At 50.1% G+C, this 20,932-nt stretch overlaps 1 protein-coding gene across 2 annotated transcripts in view; it reads right to left on the bottom strand.

The window, feature by feature from the left end:
* The window catches only part of PTGFRN (prostaglandin F2 receptor inhibitor), a 74,314-nt gene that overhangs the window by 21,073 nt on the left and 32,309 nt on the right, over positions 1-20,932 (bottom strand). For both annotated transcript variants that reach the window (XM_084757199.1, XM_084757198.1), the window contains exons 3-4: positions 18,239-18,652; positions 14,191-14,571 (exon numbers count right to left, since the gene is read on the bottom strand). In XM_084757199.1, the coding sequence (XP_084613325.1) occupies positions 14,191-14,571; positions 18,239-18,652 (795 nt within the window). The remainder of the gene's footprint in view (positions 1-14,190; positions 14,572-18,238; positions 18,653-20,932) is intronic.

The following is a 20,932-nucleotide window of genomic DNA, read 5'->3' on the forward strand; positions in this document are numbered from 1 at the left end:
ACCAAGCCTTTGTGTTGGGCAGGAAGGCCCCTGTGAGAGCGTTTCTGAAAGCTTGTAAATCACTTCTTCCTGTATCTGCCTTAAGAAAACTGCCACGGTGGTTGAAGAGACGGCTCAGAAGTTAAGCATACTGACGGCTCTCGCACAGGACCTGGGTTCAATTCCCAAACCCCACATGGCAATCACAACTGTTAGTGTCCAGGCAATTCCACGGGCCTGCCTTCAGGGACCTAGCAGCTGCTTAGGTCATCACCTGCCGCCACTGCCGGGTGTGCGCCGTGGGGAAGAACCGCCCGTCACTCTAGCTCTCTGTCCTCAGTGTCCCTCCCTCCGCTCTCCGCATGTGCCCCCCTCTCTCCTCGGCCCTCATGGCTCTGCTCCCAGTCTGTCTATCTGTCTACATGTCCATTTGTCCATTTGTCCACCTCTATCCCTTCCCCAAGTCTTCCCCACCCCTCCAATAAACCTTTTTTTATACCAAATCTGTTGCATGACGTAATTTCTCGGGGATACACCTCGGCTCGGGTCCACCAGAAACAGCCCTCACTGCACTGTATTTCATAACAACCACCATCTCACCATCCAGTTCCAGGGGATCCAATGGCCTCTTATGGCCTCTTAGGACATTGTACGCATGTGCTGCACAGACATGCATGCAGGCAGGCAGGCAAAATACCCATACATATTAAAAACTAAGACTAAATTTAAAGAGGAGAGGAGAACGCTCCCAAGGCTAGAAGCCAAATGTCCTGAGTGAGAACCCTTACTTTTGCACGGGACGAGGGGGAAGCTAACAGGTGAACCCAGAGAAAGATCTCAGAAACGTAAGTGCCTGCATTCCATTAGGATTGTCCCTGGGACGCCATGCAAGCCCACACCTACAGACCTCCTAAGTTCCCGCCGGAGCAGCAATGCAAAGGTCTCACCAAAGAACACCGCACAATCTGAGGCCCACCAGTCCCACTAGCGCTCGGGATCCTGCCACTCATGGCTGTGCCCCAAATGCGACACTCCCCCCCCACCCCGAGTCCGTACTCTCAACCGCATTCTCATCCTCAGCTGCTATTTTCCCACTGACTCTGTATTCAGTCAGCTAACACCCCCTCACTTAAGACTCCCCAAAAGGATCTCCTTCTCCCCGCCACAAACAACTCACCCTGTAACCCTGCCGTCCATGAAGCCATCGCACACCGGCCCTGGCCCTGGTGATCTGCTCCGTATCACCACCCACGCCCCTTCCCTACGGTGCTCCCACGGCAGTCTCTTCACTGGCTGCAGGCCTTCGTCACTCTTGCCTCCTTAAGGAGCCTGTACTGGAACCCCTTCGCAGGCTTCCTTCCTTCCTCTCCCCTCCCCCTCCACATGCCAGCCCTGTCCGGGAAGCTCTCCCACCACCACAGATGCGGTGCTGTCGTGGCACAGCAGTGTTTGGGCTGTTCAGCAAGCCTCCAGTGTCGCTGCGGATGGCGGTCTTTCTCCGCACTCCCACGGCTTTCCTACACCAGCTACACACTCGCAACTGCTCTTTGCCTGAGAGTCGCATCCCAGAGATCCTGCCGTTCGGTAGGTTTTCCAGATCTGTTGTTCCCTGGCTCCATGCATGGGGGAGGTTACTAGAAAAATTCTACATTTTTCTGTTCCAAGCACTCTGCCTTCTATGTGAAAAATCATTCTACTTAAATCGGAGCCTTCAACTTTCCAGTGCTTTCTTCATCTCCCTCACCTTTAGCAATTTTTGTTTCATTTCTTGTTGCTTTTCTTTATGACTCACGCAGATTATAAACTGCTGAGGTCAAGGAACTGTTCTTTTGTGATTTACACCTCTAATGGAATTTATAACATCGTGACTTCTCCAAGAATGAGTCCCAGGGCCGGGGGCATGGAAAGAACTCAAAACCTGAATTCTCTCAATTGTTCGTTCTCCACAAGCATTTAACTGCAAGTGAGACTGGGCTCCACCACAGAGGTAAAGCCCCACAGCCCCAGCCTTGCTGTGTGAGCAGCCTTGCTGTGGTGCAGACGGTATGCAAGGCGGTGCCAGAGGCTGCCGGGGCATGAGCGACGGAGAGAACTGAATCCCAGCAGCAAGCGACTGTGGGGATCACAACATCTCCAGGAACTTGTGAAAGTTATCCTATGCAGGGGACACACAAGGACCCTCAGCACCCTACACTCAAGGCTTTAGAGCAGCGGTCCTCAACCTTCCTAACGCTGCGGCCCTTGTGTTGTGGTGACCCCAACCATAAAATTACATAGGTTGCTACTTCCCATTGTATTTTACTACTGTTATGACTCGTAATATAAATATCTGTGTTTTCTGATGGTCTTAGGTGACCCATGTGAAAGGGTTGTTCGACTCCAAACAGGTCATGACCCATAGGTTGAGAAACACTGCTTTACCCCTATGTTACATCAATATTTGGTTCAGACTCAACAGCAGAACAGAACAACCAGACTCCTCGAACGTGGAAAATGACAGATTTGAACGAGCTGTGCACACAGCCATGTGGCACACCATTTTCTATAAACCTTGACATGAAACTAGCTAATGTACTGGGCGCCTGCTGTGTACAAGGCAATATATGTGAAGCTTGGAGACGGCACCCTCAAACAGTCACTGTGGAGTGGGGAACTGGCACATTCGAGAACACAGGGGAGCTCAGAGGGAAAGTGCCACCTTGGGAGATTCTGAAACTTCAGAGCATCCCAAATATAGGGGCACCACGGTGGCAGGAGAGAGCGTGGTGGCGGGAGAGAGCGTGGTGGCGGGAGAGTGCGTGGTGGCGGGAGAGAGCGTGGTGGCGGGAGAGAGCGTGGTGGCGGGAGAGAGCGTGGTGACAGGAGAGAGCGTGGTGGCGGGAGAGAGCGTGGTGGCGGGAGAGAGCGTGTATGGTGGCGGGAAAGAGTGTGGTGGCGGGAGAGAGCATGTATGGTGGCAGGAGAGAGCGTGGTGGCGGGAGAGAGCGTGGTGGCGGGAGAGTGGGAACCTCAGGTAACGAGGAGGGGCAGACAGAAGAAGGCAGGCTAGCAAGGGGCTTTAATATGGGTTTCTCGGCAAGTGTGGAGCAGGGCCGGAGCCAGTGAAGTAGAGACAGGAAACACAGCTACCCTGACACTGCACTTCACCTTTTGTGGCAGGAGCCACTGTGGCTGCCATTTACAGAACTCTGTCTACCTTGAGCACAATATGGGAAGCTGCTGCTGGTGCTCTAGCACCAACCGGGACACTAGTCTGTGAGGCCATGAAGAGAAATAAGGAAAGTAGGCAGTGGTGAAACACCAGGGGTCAGCAAGCAGACAGTGTACTGATCCTGCTTCTGCCCTTGACCTGCAGGCAAGCTTTTTTTTTTTAAGTTTCTGTTGTGTTTCCATGTGTGGCCTGTTTAACAATTTTTTTAAAAAAAAGATTTTTATTTATTTTATGTATGAGTGTTCTGCCTGCATGTACACCTGCAGGCCAGAAGAGGGCACCAGATCTCATAATAGATGGTTGTGAGCCACCATGTGGTTGCTGGGAATTGAACTCAGGACCTCTGGAAGAGCAGACAGTGCTCTTAACCACTGAGCCATCTCTCCAGCCCTGCTATAGGCAATCTTGCACAAATGCCTTAAGCTCTCTGCTGCCTCATCTCTAATGACGCAGACCATGGCCACAGCTGCACCGCCTAAGCTTACTGCAAGGCCTAAGAACTAGAATATACATGAAGGGGGCTGGAGAGACGGCTCGGCAAACAAAAGTACTAGTTGTGCAGACTGAATGACATTAACTCAGTCTCTAGAACCCTGTAAAGAGCCTGGCGGTGCTCGTCTGTAATTGTAGCACCTACCTGGCAAGACAGAAGGCTGGGACAACAGGCCTGCTCGTCTGGAGCACACAACATGGCAGGAACAGCAGAGCTGCCTCAGCAAGGTGGAAGGAGACGCTCGAGGCAGCTGCCCTCTAACCTCCACCCATAGGCTGTGGCATCACAGTGCTCGGACCCCCTCCCGCAACACAGATAGTGGGCACATGGGGAGAGATGTGTGTGTACACGCAGACGAAGATGAGAGCACGCCACGCTATTTACTCTTCACAATTGCCATTTCTTGTGTGTGTTTTCATTTAAGTTAATTTTTTTAATTTACTTATTTTACATCCCAATCATAGCCCCCTCCTTCATCTCCTCACCGCCCCACCCTCCGTCCTCTTCTCCCTACCAACTGACCCCAGCCTACCAAGTCTCATCTGGACTACCTGCATCCTCTTCCTCTGTGGTCTGGCAAGGCTGCCCCACCAGGGGGAAGTGATCAAAGTGCAGGCAACAGTGGCCATAGCAGAGACAGCCCCTGCTCTCCTTACTAGGGCACCCCTATGATGGAGACTGAGCTGCCTATTGGCTACATCTGAGTTGAGGGCCTATGTCCTCTCCATGCATGGTCCTTGTTTGGTGCATCAGTGTGCCCTGGCATCCGAGGGAACAGGAGCTCCACAATTCCCATTTCACACCCAGAGGGAAGACCTTTAAAAGGCAGGTAACTTCCTCCCATGGCTCACATAGATCTGGTCCCAGGACTGTATCCTTCCTACCTTTCCAGACCAGCATCTCTCTGGAGCCTCCAAGCTCCAGTACTCAATGGGACAATTCTCAGGACAGTAAAGGCTGTGCTGGCAATGGTATTGCCAATTACTGGCACAGGGAATACAACCAGAGCATGGCTTCCGACAGGCCTGTGTCTGAGACCGAGTGACCAGTGACATTGGGATGCCCTGATGTTCTCCTAGGCTTCTGTTCTCTTAACAGACCATGTACTTTCTAATAAGTCCTCTTGTCTTTCATGGTTTACTTCCACCCACAGGTACTTTCTTCCAAAAATGACATCTTTCTAAAGGCTGTTAAAATGATGATAAATGACAGGAGATGTTTATCACAGTGCTGCTCACAGGAGCTGAGAGGGGGAGTCAACCTAAGTGTCTGTCAACAGATGAATATAGAAAGATGATAGGGCGCGCACGCGCACACGCTCACACACACACATGCACACGCGCGCACACACTCAGACACATACATACACACTCAGACATGCACACACGCACACACTCAGACATGCACACACACTCACACTACAATACTATATGGCCTTTTAAAATGAGGAAGTCTTGTCATCAGCAATGACAAGGAAGAACCTGGGAGAGACTGTGTTAATCAAAATAAGACAGAAAAACAAATGGTTCATGGAACCTTAAAAAAAAAAAATCAAACTCATAGCAGCAAAGATTAAAATGGTCGTTTTCAGAGGCTGGGCAGGGTGGGGATGCCAAACTTGTGTTGGACAGAAGGTACATCCAGAAAGTCCACGTACAACAGGGTGACGGCTCTTAGGTGACCATCTATAGGTACTTGAGAATCGGGGATAGAATGAATTTTAAATGTTCTTACCACATTCTGCTCAAACTACTGCACCAACCAAGGACAATATGTGCAGTAAATATCAAACCCCTACTCAGATCTAGCCAACGGACAGGACATTCTCCACAGTTGAGTGGAGAGCGGGGACTTACTCTGACATGAATTCTGGTGCCCCATATTTGACCACGTCCTCTTAATAGGGAGGCCTGGTGGCACACAGAGGAAGGATGGCAGGCTACCAAGAAGAGACTTGATACCCTATGATCATATAGAGGGGGAGGAAGTCCCCCTCAGTCACAGACATAGGGGAGGGGAGTAGGGTGAAAGCGGGAGGGAAGGAGGAATGGGAGGATACAAGGGATGGGGTAACAATTGAGATGTTATCTGAATAAATTAATTTAAAAAATGTTCTTACCACAAAAGTAAGTGTAATCATTGGTAATATATCTTAATTAGCTTAGTTTAGCCATTTCATCATGTATGTATTTATACATATATATATGATCAAGTATCATGATGTATACCATAAATATATATAATGTTAAGCCAGATGTGGTAGTATATATACCTTTTTCTCTTTCTTTCCTTTCTTTCTTTCTTTCTTTCTTTCTTCCGGTTTTGGTTTCTGTTTTTTGAGACACAGCTTCTCTGTGTAGCCTTGGCTGTCCTGGACTCGCTTTGTAGACCAGCTTTATAGGCCTTGAACTCAGAGCAATGAGCCTGCCTTTGCCTCCCTGAGTGCTGGGACTAAAGGTGTGTGCCACCACACCTGGCTGGCAGTGTTTACCGTTAATCCCAGCACTCCAGAAGAAAAGGTAAATGAGTCCCTGTGAGTTCGAGGCCAGCCAGGTCTACAGGTGAGTTCCAGGTCAGACAGAGTTAAATAGCAAGACTCTGTTTCAAAAATAAAGACAAAACCAAAACCTAATACACACAGAGACACAGACATACATACAAACACACATATGTATAATACACACACACACACACACACACACACACACACACACACACACACACATGCTTTTAATAGGTCAGTTAGTTAAATAAAAAGATGATGTGGAAACGTGACTGACCTAGTGGTCAGGGAAAAGCTCCACCAGGGTACCTTCCCTCCCTGGCTGTGCCCCAAAACTCACTCAGTGTCTTAGAACCCACCTGATGCCCCAACTCTTCCTTAGACTTCACAACACAACACGGGTGTGGAGCTGCAGCAGGCGTGTTGCCTGGGACTCGCATCATTCTAGCTGTAGCCAGGCCACACTGTAACCCGCCCAGGGCCTCATCTTCCCTCAGCAGCAGCACTCAGAGGAAAACAACACAGCCAGCTCCCTCCTCCCCGCTCCCCACTGACTGCTCTCAGGAGCACGTTCCTGGCTGCCCCGTCCCCCACTTTACCTCTCCCCTCTTGCCTACAAACTCCCAAGCAGGTAAAAAGCCCCATGCATTCTGCCTCCTCAGCATCCCTCCCACTCCTTCCAGACCAAGCCTGATGCACAGCAGTTAAGAGCGAGATCACAGGAGCTGGAGAGATGGCTCAGAGGTTAAGAGCACCGGCTGCTCTTCCAAAGGTCCTGAGTTCAATTCCCAGCCACCCATGGTGCCTCACAACCACCTGTAATGAGATCTGGTGCCTTCTTGTGGTGGGCAGGCACATGTGTGGGTAGAATACTGTATAAATAATAAATAAATCTTAAAAAAAAAAAAGAGTGAGATCACAGAGAACACTACCATCACTGTGGCCCTCACTGCCTCCAGCAGGACTGTCACGGCTTCCCAGTGACCCTCTAACCAACACACTTGCCAAGTCACAGTCAGTAAGCCTCCAGGAGCTGCCCCCACGTGATCAGCTCAGAGCATGTACCCAAGCCTGCATCCAAGACCAGCACCATGTGAACCCACCCGAACCCCAATACTGCCTCCTCTATTCTCTCAGCTCTCTGTGGCCCCCATTCCTGCCACCTTCCCCGTTAAACCCTCTACCTCACCACCCAGGGCGCATGCTCAGCAAACCACTGCAGAAGGAGCTGAAGAGACTCTCCCTCCACCCCATGACACACAACAGAGTAGGGCGGGCGAGATGGGAAGGGGCACAACACAGTAGGACAGCAGAACATTCAAGTCTGAGCATAAGAACCTCACGTTGGCAGGACAGGAGAATGCCCCCGTGGACTTCCGTGGCTGCTCTCCTGCTGCTCTCCTGCTGCTCTCCAGGCTATCCTCAGCCCACCGCCAACCCGTGGGCTCTCGGCTGGTGAAATTGCAGCGAGCAGGCTTGTGTGCACTGCCCACCAGCTTTCTAAGTCAATTTCAGATGATGCGGATCTCTGTTTTGTTTCTGTCATGTGCATGTGCAGAAGGTGTCCTTTTACGTTGCTTTACAATTTCAAACATGGTTTGTGGAGAGCGTGTCTTTCTCTAGGCCTCTGGTACAACGCCCTTTTCTTTGTGTGTGGCCTCACCTTGGCAACACAGAAGGCCTCTTCTGAACTCGCTCAGCACATCACCCCATATCCCCTCTTCTCATTCAGGAAGTGTTCACTAGAGAGCCTGCCACCTGCCGGGTTCCCCACACTGGGGATTTGACTAGAACACTGTCTTGAACTTCTATTATTTGTATGTACATCTCATGGAAACTTATAGGACTCTTTCCAAGGCTTAAGGGCTACCCAGAGCACCCATCTGCACACGCTATGCATAAAGCACCTTCTACAGCAGAGATATTAGCATACTGGCTGAATTGGACTAAATTTAATATTTTGCATAAAAATGCTCATTTTTGGTATGGTATTTCACCACTGATTACTGCTACATTCTGCCTGATCTCATCAAGAAATCAGCTAAGAATGCAAGGAGGGTTATGTTTGAAAAATGCTATTCGGTTAAGATGCATCGTGAAGCATTCAGTGGTGAAACGGTATGTGGAGGCTGTGTGTGGTAGGACACGCCTGTAATCCCAGCATGTAAGAGGCAGAGGCAAAAACGAGGGAGCTGAGCTCAAGGCCAGTCTGGGCTACAGAGGGCAAGAGATCCTGTCGCACAAAAGAAAAGGCACAGCATCTCGAGTATGTGCTCTGTTCTTGTTGATAAAAAAGCAAGTGTGTGTGTCCAAAGGAGGAAGAGAGCTGAAATCAGACGAGCAAGATACTTATGGTTAAAGCTGGTGATTATTTCCTCTACTGTGAATGTTTGTACATTTGTTCTGAAAAGCTGAAAACAAACAACAACCCACGCTATCAGCGCTTTCACAGAACACGGAGCCATTCCCAACCGAAATGCCGGCAACATGTGGAGACAGCGGACCTACTTTCTAACCTTCGTCCCAGGTCCACCTGCACATACACACGCTATCTGTAAAGCCGGGGAGTCACAGGTGACCCTCCTCAGAAGACAGGGTTTACTAGAAACATGGATCATTAAATTTCTTTGCCACAGCTTTCAAAACAACTTTGAGATTCACTGGCTGAGTTGTACACTTCCTGCCTATTGTTTTGAAGGACCCCACTTCTCCTACAGTGTGTTAGCAAGGTATACAGATGTCCCTCGTTCACTCTGACAGTTCTATAAGGAAGGTGTACAGCCTGGCGCCCATTCTACGGTGACAACCCCAACAGCATTTACCGAGGGCTTCCTAGATGCCAGCAGGCCACAGTAGTTTCCTTGAGATTTGGCTTAATCTTTACAACAACAACGTTATGGGATTAGTAATTGTTTCTGTGTTCGTTTTAAATGACAAGCAAAAGTGAACCCCGGGGGGAACTAAGAGAACTTCTGCATGAAGCTTGGGCGGGCAGCACTGCAGGAGAGATCTCATCCCCTTGGTCTGGCTTCCAAGCCACCTCACCTGGACAGGTCCGTTTTGCCCTTGGGACACCACCACTTTCTCCCTCCCAGAAGGCTAGAGTGGTGCTGTCAGAGATGCTCCTACTGCCCCTCCCCACCCCCAGCCCCACTGTGCTCCAGCTACAAGTAAAGTCGTGTGGTGGGGGGAATCGCTCTGTGGAGTCTATGGAGAACAATTATCATGACAGAAGTCAGCTTCGGCCATTTCAGAGCAGCACGATCATTCACACCCATGCCCTACACTCTCTTCCTCCTCACTGCTCCTCTCAGAGGGGCCATGAACACCCAGAGTTGGAAGCACAGTAGGCAGGGCTGGGTGCAAACCCCTTGCCCCAGCGCCTCCTGGGAATGCTACTTCTACAACACACATCCCTGGTTCCTCCGTGCCTGATTCCCTGCTGCCCAGACACACACTCCTCTATCCTAACTGGCTAACAACTTGGTAGAGAAGACCCTCAAGCACGAATAAGCCACCAACGCCACCGCTAGGGAATGTGCCAAGCGTGTAACTGCCAGGTACTGTGCCAAACACTTTATGCACTATCCCATTAAACCAAGGAAACCAAAGTCGACACACACAGCAGAAATCTACTCAAGTCTCGCTGACTCCAACGTGCCACCACCCACTGTTCTGGAATAATCCCGGACAGGTATGGGCAATAGCCATGCTAACAACTCCACAGATTCAAACAAGGTGTCTTAGAGAGGGGACAGAACTCTGGAGTTTCTACGGAGTATTTAGCAGATTAACAGCTCCTTTTGTGTGTGTGTTGGGGGTGCGGGGGAGTCACCTCCCTTGCTGGCCATTGCTGAGGAGGGGCTGGTCCTCCAGTGGTGAAGAATGCAAATGAGGTTCTTAAGGCTGACAAGCAGAGCTCAGCTCTGCCTCCTCTCGTTGGTGCCCCTCCCCCGTCTCTGCATCCCGAGCCCGGCTCCCCCCAGCCCCTCTAATTAACAGAAGTCTGGTACTTAGGGCAGAGAGCTCAACCGTAAACTGATTAGTATCCAACTCTTGCCAAAGGCTCCTTTAAGACATCTGATAGCAGAGAGAGATGGCTTAAAATGTGCAGATTAACTGGCCATTCTGCTCGGCTCTCCACGTTTCCGCCATACACTAAATTGGATCAACACAAAGCAACATTTGTTTCCTGAAGCCGACTCCTTTCCACACTTACAATTCACGCCCTCAGCTCTTAGGGAGTGTGGGTATAAGAAATGTCCGTCTGAACAATCACTAAGGCCTTTGGTAGAAGAGCGCTGCCCGTTAAATTACCCAGTGCCCCGAAATGAAAAAGCATGGGATAAATTTGGTGCCAAGAAAAAGTTTGCCTCTTCGAAAGAGTTTGTTTTTCTCTCCTCAGCGAACTAGATAATCACATCTTCTTTGTCTCCACTCCAAAACTGCACCAACTCGGTGTTCAAACGCAGCAGCTAACCCGTCCCAGCCGCCCGCACTGTCTGTTCTTAGATTCCGTGTCTTTTTTGATCTTCATTATATTTTTATGTCTGCTGCTTTGTTCTTCATTTTGCAAACCAGCTTATAGCTTTTCCTCCTTCAAAGGGGACACCAACCCTAAATTTCTCACCTTAAAGAAAAAATTACCCAGACTGCCCTGCCCTGCTGCGAAGGCCCCCTGACTTTTCAGGCCATCACTATCAGACCCAAGTAACAGAGGCCCCCAGCAGTTCCCACCCTCATCCCCCAGCACAGCGGCTCTCAAGGACAGCAGGGACTGCTTGAGTTTGGCCTACGCAGGCGCTGAAGCTGATTTCCAAAGACATTCCCCACAGATGATGCCAGTGCCTGGGACAGACTTAACTCAGGTCACAAGTCTAAGCCATCCCAAACAAGAAGCAAGGATTAGCCACTGGGGGAAGAGTCCATTTTCCAAAGATGATCACAGCACTTCCCACCCGACCATTTAATGCATATGAAGTTCCCTGTCGGTACCTGGGAAAAAGCAAGTGTTCAATAAATGGTAATTATAATTCATAACATGTCAAGTGCAAAAAACGAGTGTTGTGTCATACCCGTTACAGGGATCCAACCTTTTAAAATAATACTTCTGTGACGACATTACATCACAGGACGTAGGATGATCTATGTATTTAGTTGGTAATCTATCTTCCTGGCTTTTTTGGGGTGGGGGTGGGGATACACCTTCATTATCCTATACAGGGTCCCATGTGCATTTGATGGAATGTACATATTACATTTCTAGAGACAACATGTAGGGTCATCTGGTTGCCTCAGTTTCCGGGAAGTCTGAAGACTGTGACTAAAGGCGTGTGGCTCTACTCAGGCCTGAGTCGTCTCCTGACAAGTGTCCAAGCAGCTGCAGAGCATGAGTCATAGACAGGGAACAGGCTGAAGGGTTGGGAAGAACGAGAAGAACACAATCGCTTTTTCTACGGCATTTACACTCCTGGTGAGTCCACGTGTGGGCAAGGGTCTCTGAACACTCTAGGCCACGGCCACGCCTACATACGCCTCTGGTTTTTGTGTGCATGGGTTTTATATCATCTGTCTGTTGGGGCTGGCGTTTTTTTCCCACTCAGGCAATACTAATTGAGCGCCTATTCCACATAAAGCAAGAGAAGGTCTGGGGTTCTGTGTGCACTGGAGTTGTGCACTGAAGTCTTTCAAAAATGGTGCTGGCACTCTGCAGGAAAACAAATGACAGGATCCTTGGGATAATAAGGGAGACTTTCCCACAGTTTAGCCTCGTTATTTCTCCTCAGTCTCTGGAGAACACGTCACCAACAAATCCCTTCTACTTACAAAGCCCACTCCCTCCCAGAGCTTGCCCCTGATGTCTGACAGCGCCTGTACTTCCCCCAGGGTATGTGGGATCAGTATACCAGGACTTCAAAGAAGCCCTCGAATTGGAGTGCAGACAGCATTAAAAAAAAAAAATCCCGGAGCTAGGATTCAGAAGTTGGGGGGGGGGGGGCAGAGTGGGGATTTGACAGCGCCACACAGTGCAGCAGGATCAGAGCTGTGAGGCAGATCTGGCTCCAGAGATGAACACTCTTCTCTTGGTACTGACAACATCTGTTTTATTTTGAGGGTTGCTAAGGACAGCCCTAGCTGGGCCAACACTGTTCCAGCACAGGACTTGATGGTGCGTCTCGAGCGAGCGCAGGCTTCTGACTGAGGGAATGAAAGCTTTCCAGATAAGCCTGCTCCTTTTACTTTTCAGATATCAAAGTATCACTTTGCTCACAGGGGGCCGACTAACAGCCCCACACCCCACTCACCCCGTCTCGGTCCTGATTGGACTTTCCCTACGGCTTATTCTCTTAACGCCTCTTTCCCCTGCGCCCCCATCACCACTTGCCAAGTTCCCATCTGTGCCAAAGAAAGGCTTATTAGGGACAGACAGATAGACAGGGACCTCAGCCTTGAGGCATCCGGGGATCTCAATGGCCACAGAGAAGAGCTACACCAGAGCTGAGGACGTGCACGCGCAGGGGTGGGGTTGGCTGAGGATGTGCACGCACAGGGTGGGGTTGGCATCAGACAGCTGACCTTGGGCTTCACCCCTGGGGAAATGGTGCAGGTGGGGTGCCAGCCACGCCCCACCTCCCACACCTAAGCTGAATTTCAATTTCAAGTCCTCATGAACAAAGGGAGGAGCTAGTAACACTCCTCCCCGTGGGCAGATGCATAGGAAAAAGAGGAGAAAGTCTGGACAAAACCAGCAATTGTCATGTAAGATGAGGCGGAAGACATGCATGGTAGGGATTATGTTAATGATACAGTAAGGACACCAAAGAACAAACATGGCGCACTGAGGACTTGCCAGGGAGCACACACATGGCAGAGTAAGGACACCAGGGAGCACACACGCACAATAAAGTGAGGCCGGCCAGGAGTGCATACATGATACAGTGAAGGCAGCAGGGAACACCTGCGTAATAAACTGAGGACAGCAGGGAGCACACACTTGAAAAGCTGAGGACAGCAGGGAGCACACACATGAAAAGCTGAGGACAGCAGGGAGCACACACATGAAAAGCTGAGGATGGTGGGGAGCACACACATGAAAAGCTGAGGATGGTGGGGAGCACACACATGAAAAGCTGAGGACAGCAGGGAGCACACACATGAAAAGCTGAGGATGGTGGGGAGCACACACATGAAAAGCTGAGGACAGCAGGGAGCACACTCGGTAAAGTGAGGAGCCCTGGGAGCACATGCATGAGGAAGGAGGACTTCCTGGGAGCACACACATTTTAAAGTGAGCACTCTCCAGAGAGAACCCGTGACAACAAGATGACGACACATCAGGTCACCTATGACAAGGTAGAACATGGCCATAACCACATACATGACAAGGGAAGGACACTCCAGGAATCACACAGATGACAACTGGGGTGACACTGTGAGGACACACCAATAGTCTTCCGCCACATGTTACAAGCTGCTATAAAAACATGGGGTGAGGTGACACCTCTGCCCCTCCAGCTGGGCCATCACCTGAGCTGAGAGCCTGAAGAGTGACAGGGAGGTGCAAACTGTCTCTGCAGATAAAACCACCATGGGGGTCCAGGGCAGCAGGGACAGAAGACATTCTTTATTAGCTGGAGGAGGTGACTGTTCTCTCCATGACCTTCAGGGAGCACTAGCCCAGGGCAGAAACGCTGAAGAATCTAAGAAGAGAGTGGCTGTCCTTGCCACTGCCAAGAGGCATCCAGCTCGGCTCTCAACACAAAGGAGGCTACACCCTCCTCCAAGGGCACACTTCAGCAAACATTACCTACGCTTTCCAGACCTTTGCTGGCCAAAGCGCTTCAGACTGCCTGGCTTCCGGACAGCCTGGGAGCCAAGGAGCTCAAGGGCACCTGTGTGATCCAAACATCGAAATGAGGCTGGCTGCCCAGCACACCACACACTTCCGGAGCGCACAGGAAGAATTGAGCAGAGAGGCTAAGAGGCACTTTTCAAGCTACTCACCTAGCCAGGTCACGCTTACACTGGACGGGGCAGACACAGTCTCTGCCACCTTGTGCCAGCTCCTGTTGTGCCCCGGAGCCCAGAGGGCCACAAGGCAGAGGTAGTACCCAGAGTTTTCCTTGCTGACATCCCGCACCAGTAGATGGTAGGAGCGGATATCCACATGGCTGAGGGCAACGTGCGGTGAACTGTGTACCAGAGAATCCCGGTCCAGCCGAGCCAGCATATGCGAGGCAAGCAAGGAGGTATCCGGTGTCTTTTTGAAGTACCATGTCACCTCGGGCCGGACATCATCCACACGGTCTGTGGTGATGTTGCAAGAAAGGTCCAGGTCTTTTCCTTCAGTCACGGACACTGTCCTGGGCACAGCCAACTGCAGAGCTAGAGGAAAAAAAAAACAAGTCTATCAAGTGATCAAGTGGTGTTCACCCCCTCTAAGATCTCCCCTTCTCCGTACCTCCCCCTAGATCACTCCCTTTTAGGCTGATTGATGGCGTAAAATTAGAAGGCTTGTGCAGTTGTAAGCGCTTAAGGAACAGCTAATGAATACATTCATGACACACACTAAATTGGTGTGAGCACCAGCAAACACTTCTATGGCTTTGATGTACTTACTGTATGTGAATTCTGAAAATAACACGAGCTGGGTACTACTATGGTCATTTTATTGATAAGGAGGCTGAGGCACAACAGCTCCATGCTACAGCCCCCCTCTAGCATAAGTGGCCCCAGCACCCTGGGGGTGGGAGTGGAAAATCCCCGACGAAGAGCCAGGAAAGTGAAACCAGACAATTGCCCCGTGAGTCAGTCCTTCGCGACGTGACGTATACAGACTATTGTTTCATCAGATATGCCCAGCTGAAAGTCACGCATGGGACATACTCTAAACCCCAAACCAGTGAGTCCTGTGTTCCCCATGCTACTGTCCTCTCCTGGTGGCCAACAGCTAAAAGCCAGCGATCGTTAGGTGAAGCCTTAAAGTAATGGATGTCACAGACTCAAGAAAGGTCTTGTTCAGCATCTGGTTGCCAAAACTTTTAAATGGAATTTTAATACTCTATTCAGGGTTTTTGTTTGTTTGTTTGTTTTGTTTTGTTTCGTTGATGTCAAAATCTGTGATCAGGGTGGAAACATTCACGTTACAGTGATGTTGTGGTAACTGTCACTAAATGACAGACAGGCAACTCCTCCCTCTGGAGTCAAGTCCCTGTCTTCTAGCAAAACCCACTCAGCAACCACCGCTGTTCCCGGGAGGCTCCGGGACAAAGACTGGTGCCCAGTTCAGAAAACACACAGCCCAAGTCATATCGCTAACCATGGGATGGAGAGAAAGAGTTTGAAAGCAATTTGTTCTTCTTTCTCTCCTCTTTATAGAACGAAATGCATTCCTGGGGTCCAGAAATATTGGCAGCCACATCTCTTCAGCTGTGTAATCCACTTTGCACTTTTCTCAGTGAAAGTGGCTAAACAAGTCATGGGAGGGATGGATGGATACACACACACACACACACACACACACACACACACACACACACACACCATATGCTCTGGGTTTAGGGGTTTAGCAATTGGAGATGAAATGAAGCAAGCTGGGAAGAGAGGGAGCCAGTGTAGAGGTTAATAAGAAGCAAAAGACCATCACCCCCTATGCTGGGCACAGTGGGGCACGGTGGGGCACGCCTGCCATCCTGCACTTATGAGGCAGAGGCAGGCAGGTCTCTGTGAGTTCCAGATAAACCTGTGAGTTTCAGGATAGGAAGACTCTGTCTAAAATCATAAATAGAGAGAAGGGGCCTCAAGGATGGAGGGAGAGAGGGAAGAGGGAAAGAGAGGGCGCACACAGGGAGCTCATTAACCTCAAGCAGGGTGATTTGTTTGTTTGTTTGTTTGTTTTTTGAGACAGGGTTTTCTCTGTGTAGCCTTGGCTGCCCTGGACTCACTTTGTAGACCAGCTGGCCTCGAATTCACAGCCATCTGCCTGCCTCTGCCTCCCGAGTGCTGGGATTAAAGGCATGCACCATCACGCCTGGCTAAGCATGGTGATTCTTAGCTTCCAGTCCACAGAGGATTTAGGGAGTCTATGCATGTGGCAGGGAAAACTCGTTCCTACTTTTACTTTCATTAACCTTTGCTGAGCTGATATGTGGCACCTCCTCCCTTTGTGAAAATAAGCAACAGGCGGTATAGTATTCCTGGGGCTTGGTCACAACGGAAGCTAACAGGGCTTCTGACACCACTTTACAGTGGTTGTAGGCATCCGACACATCATTTGTCTCCACCGCTCCCTAGAAATTACGATGGTTGTTAGGACTGCCAACATTGTTTACCACCCGTGTGTTAATAATGAAACACAGTGTTAGTATAAAACAACTTGTCTTCAAGATAGTTTGATAACTACTTCAGGGTAATTCTTCTCCCATTCATGAACTAAGAGTTACATACAGGCTTCAAAAGAAGCCAAAGAGGCCCAGCACACACAGAAAGATCACAAGGCCATGTGTGCTGGCGCAAGCCTGCGGTCCTCGCTATTCCAGAAGCCCAGGCTAGAAGAACACAAGTTCAAGGCCAGCAGGAACAAACTAGCAAGGTCCAAAATAAAAGAGTAACAGAGCTAAGCAATGGGTGCTTCCCTAGCAGATGGAAGGTGCTGGGCTCAACCCCAGAGAGGATGGTGAAGCCTCAGGCTCGAGTGGGAGCTGGCCGCTATAACCTGCCTGAAAGTCTTGAGTCCCAATCCTATTAACTAAATGCTACGGGGCTGGCGGAACCGGGACTGTGTTTACCATTGAAATTCCTCCACCAAATGGCAGAACTTGCTGCCAAGCTAAGCTCTTTACTCCGCCTGCCTCAGTACAATAGTTGTTTGATGCACATTGGAGAGCTGGAGGTTTCCTATGGCAGACTCCACAGGACAAACACTTCAGTTAGAGAAGGTGACCTTAGTCCATGAGGCAAGTCATTCCCGCAGCCAATGGAGCCAGGGCCCACAGTGATGGCCACGCCTCAGCTGCCACCAGTCACTTATGAAGATGTTCACACCCACTTTCAGATTCAAGGAACGCTGCCCAGAACCATGCAAGTTGCAAAAACAATCACTGGTTATGGCTTCCTGCTTTCCTTCCCAGTGAACAGTTCCTGGGGAACATTCCTGAGCCGCGAATGAGCCCAGCCAAGGTCTCCCGGGAGGCAGGAGCCTCTGCTATCCTAGACATCTGAGCACACACATTAGCCTGCAATGGTTTCTCTGTACTCTGTCCTGCTGAAGGTGCCGGCTCCACTGACCTGGGATTGAGCCTGCAGTACCTCTGAGCCCAGAGCCCAGCACAGTATGAGCACACGCAGGCTCCCTCCCAATGCTTGTCTTACAGTTAAGTCAATAATGGTTGGTTTTCTCTCTTGTTTTTCTTCTGTTTGTATACACTTCCTAATGTGCCCTTCTGTCTTCTTTTTTCTGTAATTAGGGATTTTCAAAAGGCGTATATTTTATAAATTATAAAACAAACATAAGTGTATATGGACTACGGCTGGGCTTTCTGGAACATGTATGACACAGGAAGCAAGAAGAGGCCTGGTCCTTGGGGGTGTCTGTCCCTTGGCAGGGGACTGGAACTGATGGGGGATGGGAAGGCAGGTCCAGGGGATGCACAAGAGCAATCACACACACATAGCCAGGCACACACACAACTCACAGCCATCAGGGAAGGCACACCAAAGGGCTCAAGGAAGTAGAAAACAAGAAACAAGAAAAAGCGAAAGCATTTAAGTGTAGGTGGCTCCACCCACTGCCCCAGGGAACACCAGGTACCTGATAGGACACCATTCTAGACTCTGAGTCAGACAGGAACCTTCCTATACAAGGTGAGCAACAGCCCAAGCTCCCAAAACACAGCAGGGAAGCACATCTCAGCTCTAATCAATGTACTCTTTAAGCTACCAACACCACTCCACTCCCTTTACACACAGCGGAGGCAGGAACAATCCTTTTCTGGGCTTCCCATGCATGGTCATTGGTCCCAATCAGGGTCGACGTCATTTTTTAAAAGCTCACCTGTCGGCTGGATCACCACAGTAGCCACCTCCACAGCTTTTTCTTGGATTTCCTGCCAGTTGCCTTGCTCTGTGATCCACTCGCTGACCACACACCTGTAGGAACCCTGGTCTGCGGACAGTGCCCGGGCCACAGAGAGGCGGTAGGCGTCACTGCCCACTGTGTCCAGGCGTACATCCCCACTGTGGTAGCGCTGCTCATAGCCAAGGCCTGGATGAAACCTGCCCTCGTGACTTAGGGCTAAGATGCTGCGATGCACTGGGCCACGGTGCAGTTCCCACCGAAGCGCCAGGTGAGTGTGCAACGGTGACGTGGTAGATGCGATACATCTCAGCTCAAAAGGCTCCCCCTCACGCAGGCTCAGGCCCGGAGGAGGCCGAGAGCTGGGGCCCACCACCAGGGCATCTGCCAGAACTGTGAAGGACAGAGGGAAGATGTCAGTCAGTGGTCACCAATAGTCCTACCCAATAAGGGAAGAACAGGCTACCTTCCATGACCCTGGCCACGAGCCATGGCAGCTACTCACGAAGGATTCTTCCCTCCATTTTAAAGCCTAGAGGGCAAGTCACCCTCCTGAGCCATCCACCATCCCAAGTAGCTTTCTGAGTTGAAAACAAAACAAAACAAAACCAAAAAACCAAATCCAGCCACAATAGGTTTATGGTGCTTCTGTCACCAGGACGCAGGTTATTCCTCCCTCTGTGCCTCAGTTTCCTAGAAAGGGGGATGATGACTGTACCTACGTCACGGAGTCAACAAGAGCGCCCTGTGACCACCAGATAATCCTTTGGTTAGAACACGGGGCTGGAGGAGGAGCCTGCAGGCTAGAGACAAGACAGCTGCCAAGAGTCAAGAAATCCAGGGAGAAGTGACGGCAGGTGCTACCCCGGGCTTGTGTCCTGGGCAGAGCACGCCCACAGGACGAACAGGAAGGGACAAGAAGCGCTGAAGGTTCTGCTAACTCTTAGCGCCTACCGGAAGAAGCCACCACTGTAACTTGTCGTAGCTACTTTGTGGGTTCTTCTTTTTCTCACCCTTTATCCCCCCCGGTTTTACCCCCTATCACTGGATAGGTGAGAAAGAGAATAGAGGGGAAAGAGAGAGAGAGAGAGAGAGAGAGAGAGAGAGAGAGAGAGAGAGAGAGAGAGAGAGAGAGATCCTTGAATCTAATTTCTTCTTGTTTCTTCTTTGAGCTTAACTATTAACAAAGTGCAGGCAACCCCGCCACCCTGAACAACCACAAACCACCAACCGCTCCTCTACGGGGCCACAGCATTTATATGCTCTCTGAAAAGTTCCCAGAATTCCAAACGTCACACAATGACAAAAACTATCCACAGTTGGCAAAACCACGCCTCTGCTAGAGCACGAGGCAAGTCACATACCCCCGGACCTGGTATTAAAACAAAACGGTCTTATAATATTTCTTTGGGTTGTTTTTTTTTTTTTTTTTAAAGAAACCAAAATCCCAGAATTCTCACTATACACCACTTCAACAGTCTAGAAAAGGGAGTAGGTTGAGAAGAAGTGACAGTGCCGGATGCTGGTGATCTGGTGGAGTCAGGCGGGCGCTGTCTGCTGAGGGCTGGGAAAATCTTCCAAGCTCATCAGGAGCTACATATGTGGCTCTTTGAGTATCAACCCATAGTATCTCTTTGGCTTTTCCCTCGATTATGCACTCAGAAAGGGATTATTCCAGGTAACAGAATCTGTTACTCTTTTCTACAAAACTAAAACAGTGGCCTTCCAGTACAGAGATCATGGCTTCATTCTCGAGGCCAGTTCCTCGCGGAGGAGAAGGGTGGACAGGACCCGTGAGCTCAAGGCCAGACACATTCCGGCCCACATCTAGCTCCTGCCATGGACTCCACCTGGGCAGCCAGCCTCCCTCATGCTGTCCTTCTGCTAGCCTGGGCCAAGAAAAGCCTCCCCTCACCTCTCCTGCCTTCAAAGACTAGAAGAAATGGGGAGATATGAAGAGGAGAGTGGGGTGGGGCTTTTCTGTTACCTTCCTGCTTCTCATAATAAATCACAACAGTATCTGACCTGATGGAGGGGTGATGTATTTATTGTATTGTTTAACTCTGTGCAAAAATGTCTTATGGAAGTCATGAACCACCCCCTACCCCCCACCCTCCAATTATAGACGTCAGACCAGGGGCAGGCATATCTAGGCAACCACTACCGCAGATTTCCAAGTTTCCTATGCCCCAAACCTCCCGTTCTCAGATGGACTCTCACTACGTAGCTCAGGCTGGCTTTGAACTTAATACACGGCTCAATCTAGGCTAGCCTCAAACTTTCAATTCTCCTGCCTCAGCTTCCCAAGTACTGGGATTACAGGTGTGTGCCACCATAGCCAGCTACGCTCTGTACCTTTTACAGGAAGATGGCTTAATGCTTTGGCAGGTGCTTGATGGCATGGCTGCCATGTCATCCTCATGGTCTGGTAAAGGAGCAGCAACGGCTGAGCTCTAGCAGTTGCTACCAACTAAGACAGAGGGTGGCCGCCTGGACCAGCCCACTCCTTTTCTATTATCAGTTACTTACACACTCCTGCCCTGAAACACATATTTTCAGAAACAAGACAGGGCACAAACAAATGTACAATTAATAATAATCATTATAATGTTTCTGTTTGTTAGCCTCAGATTAAAACGGCCCCTTTTTGCTCCCTCCCTAATGAGCCACGTC

Source organism: Acomys minous (assembly GCF_964271855.1).
Source record: "Acomys minous genome assembly, chromosome: 14".
Taxonomy (NCBI): Eukaryota; Metazoa; Chordata; class Mammalia; order Rodentia; family Muridae; genus Acomys; species Acomys minous.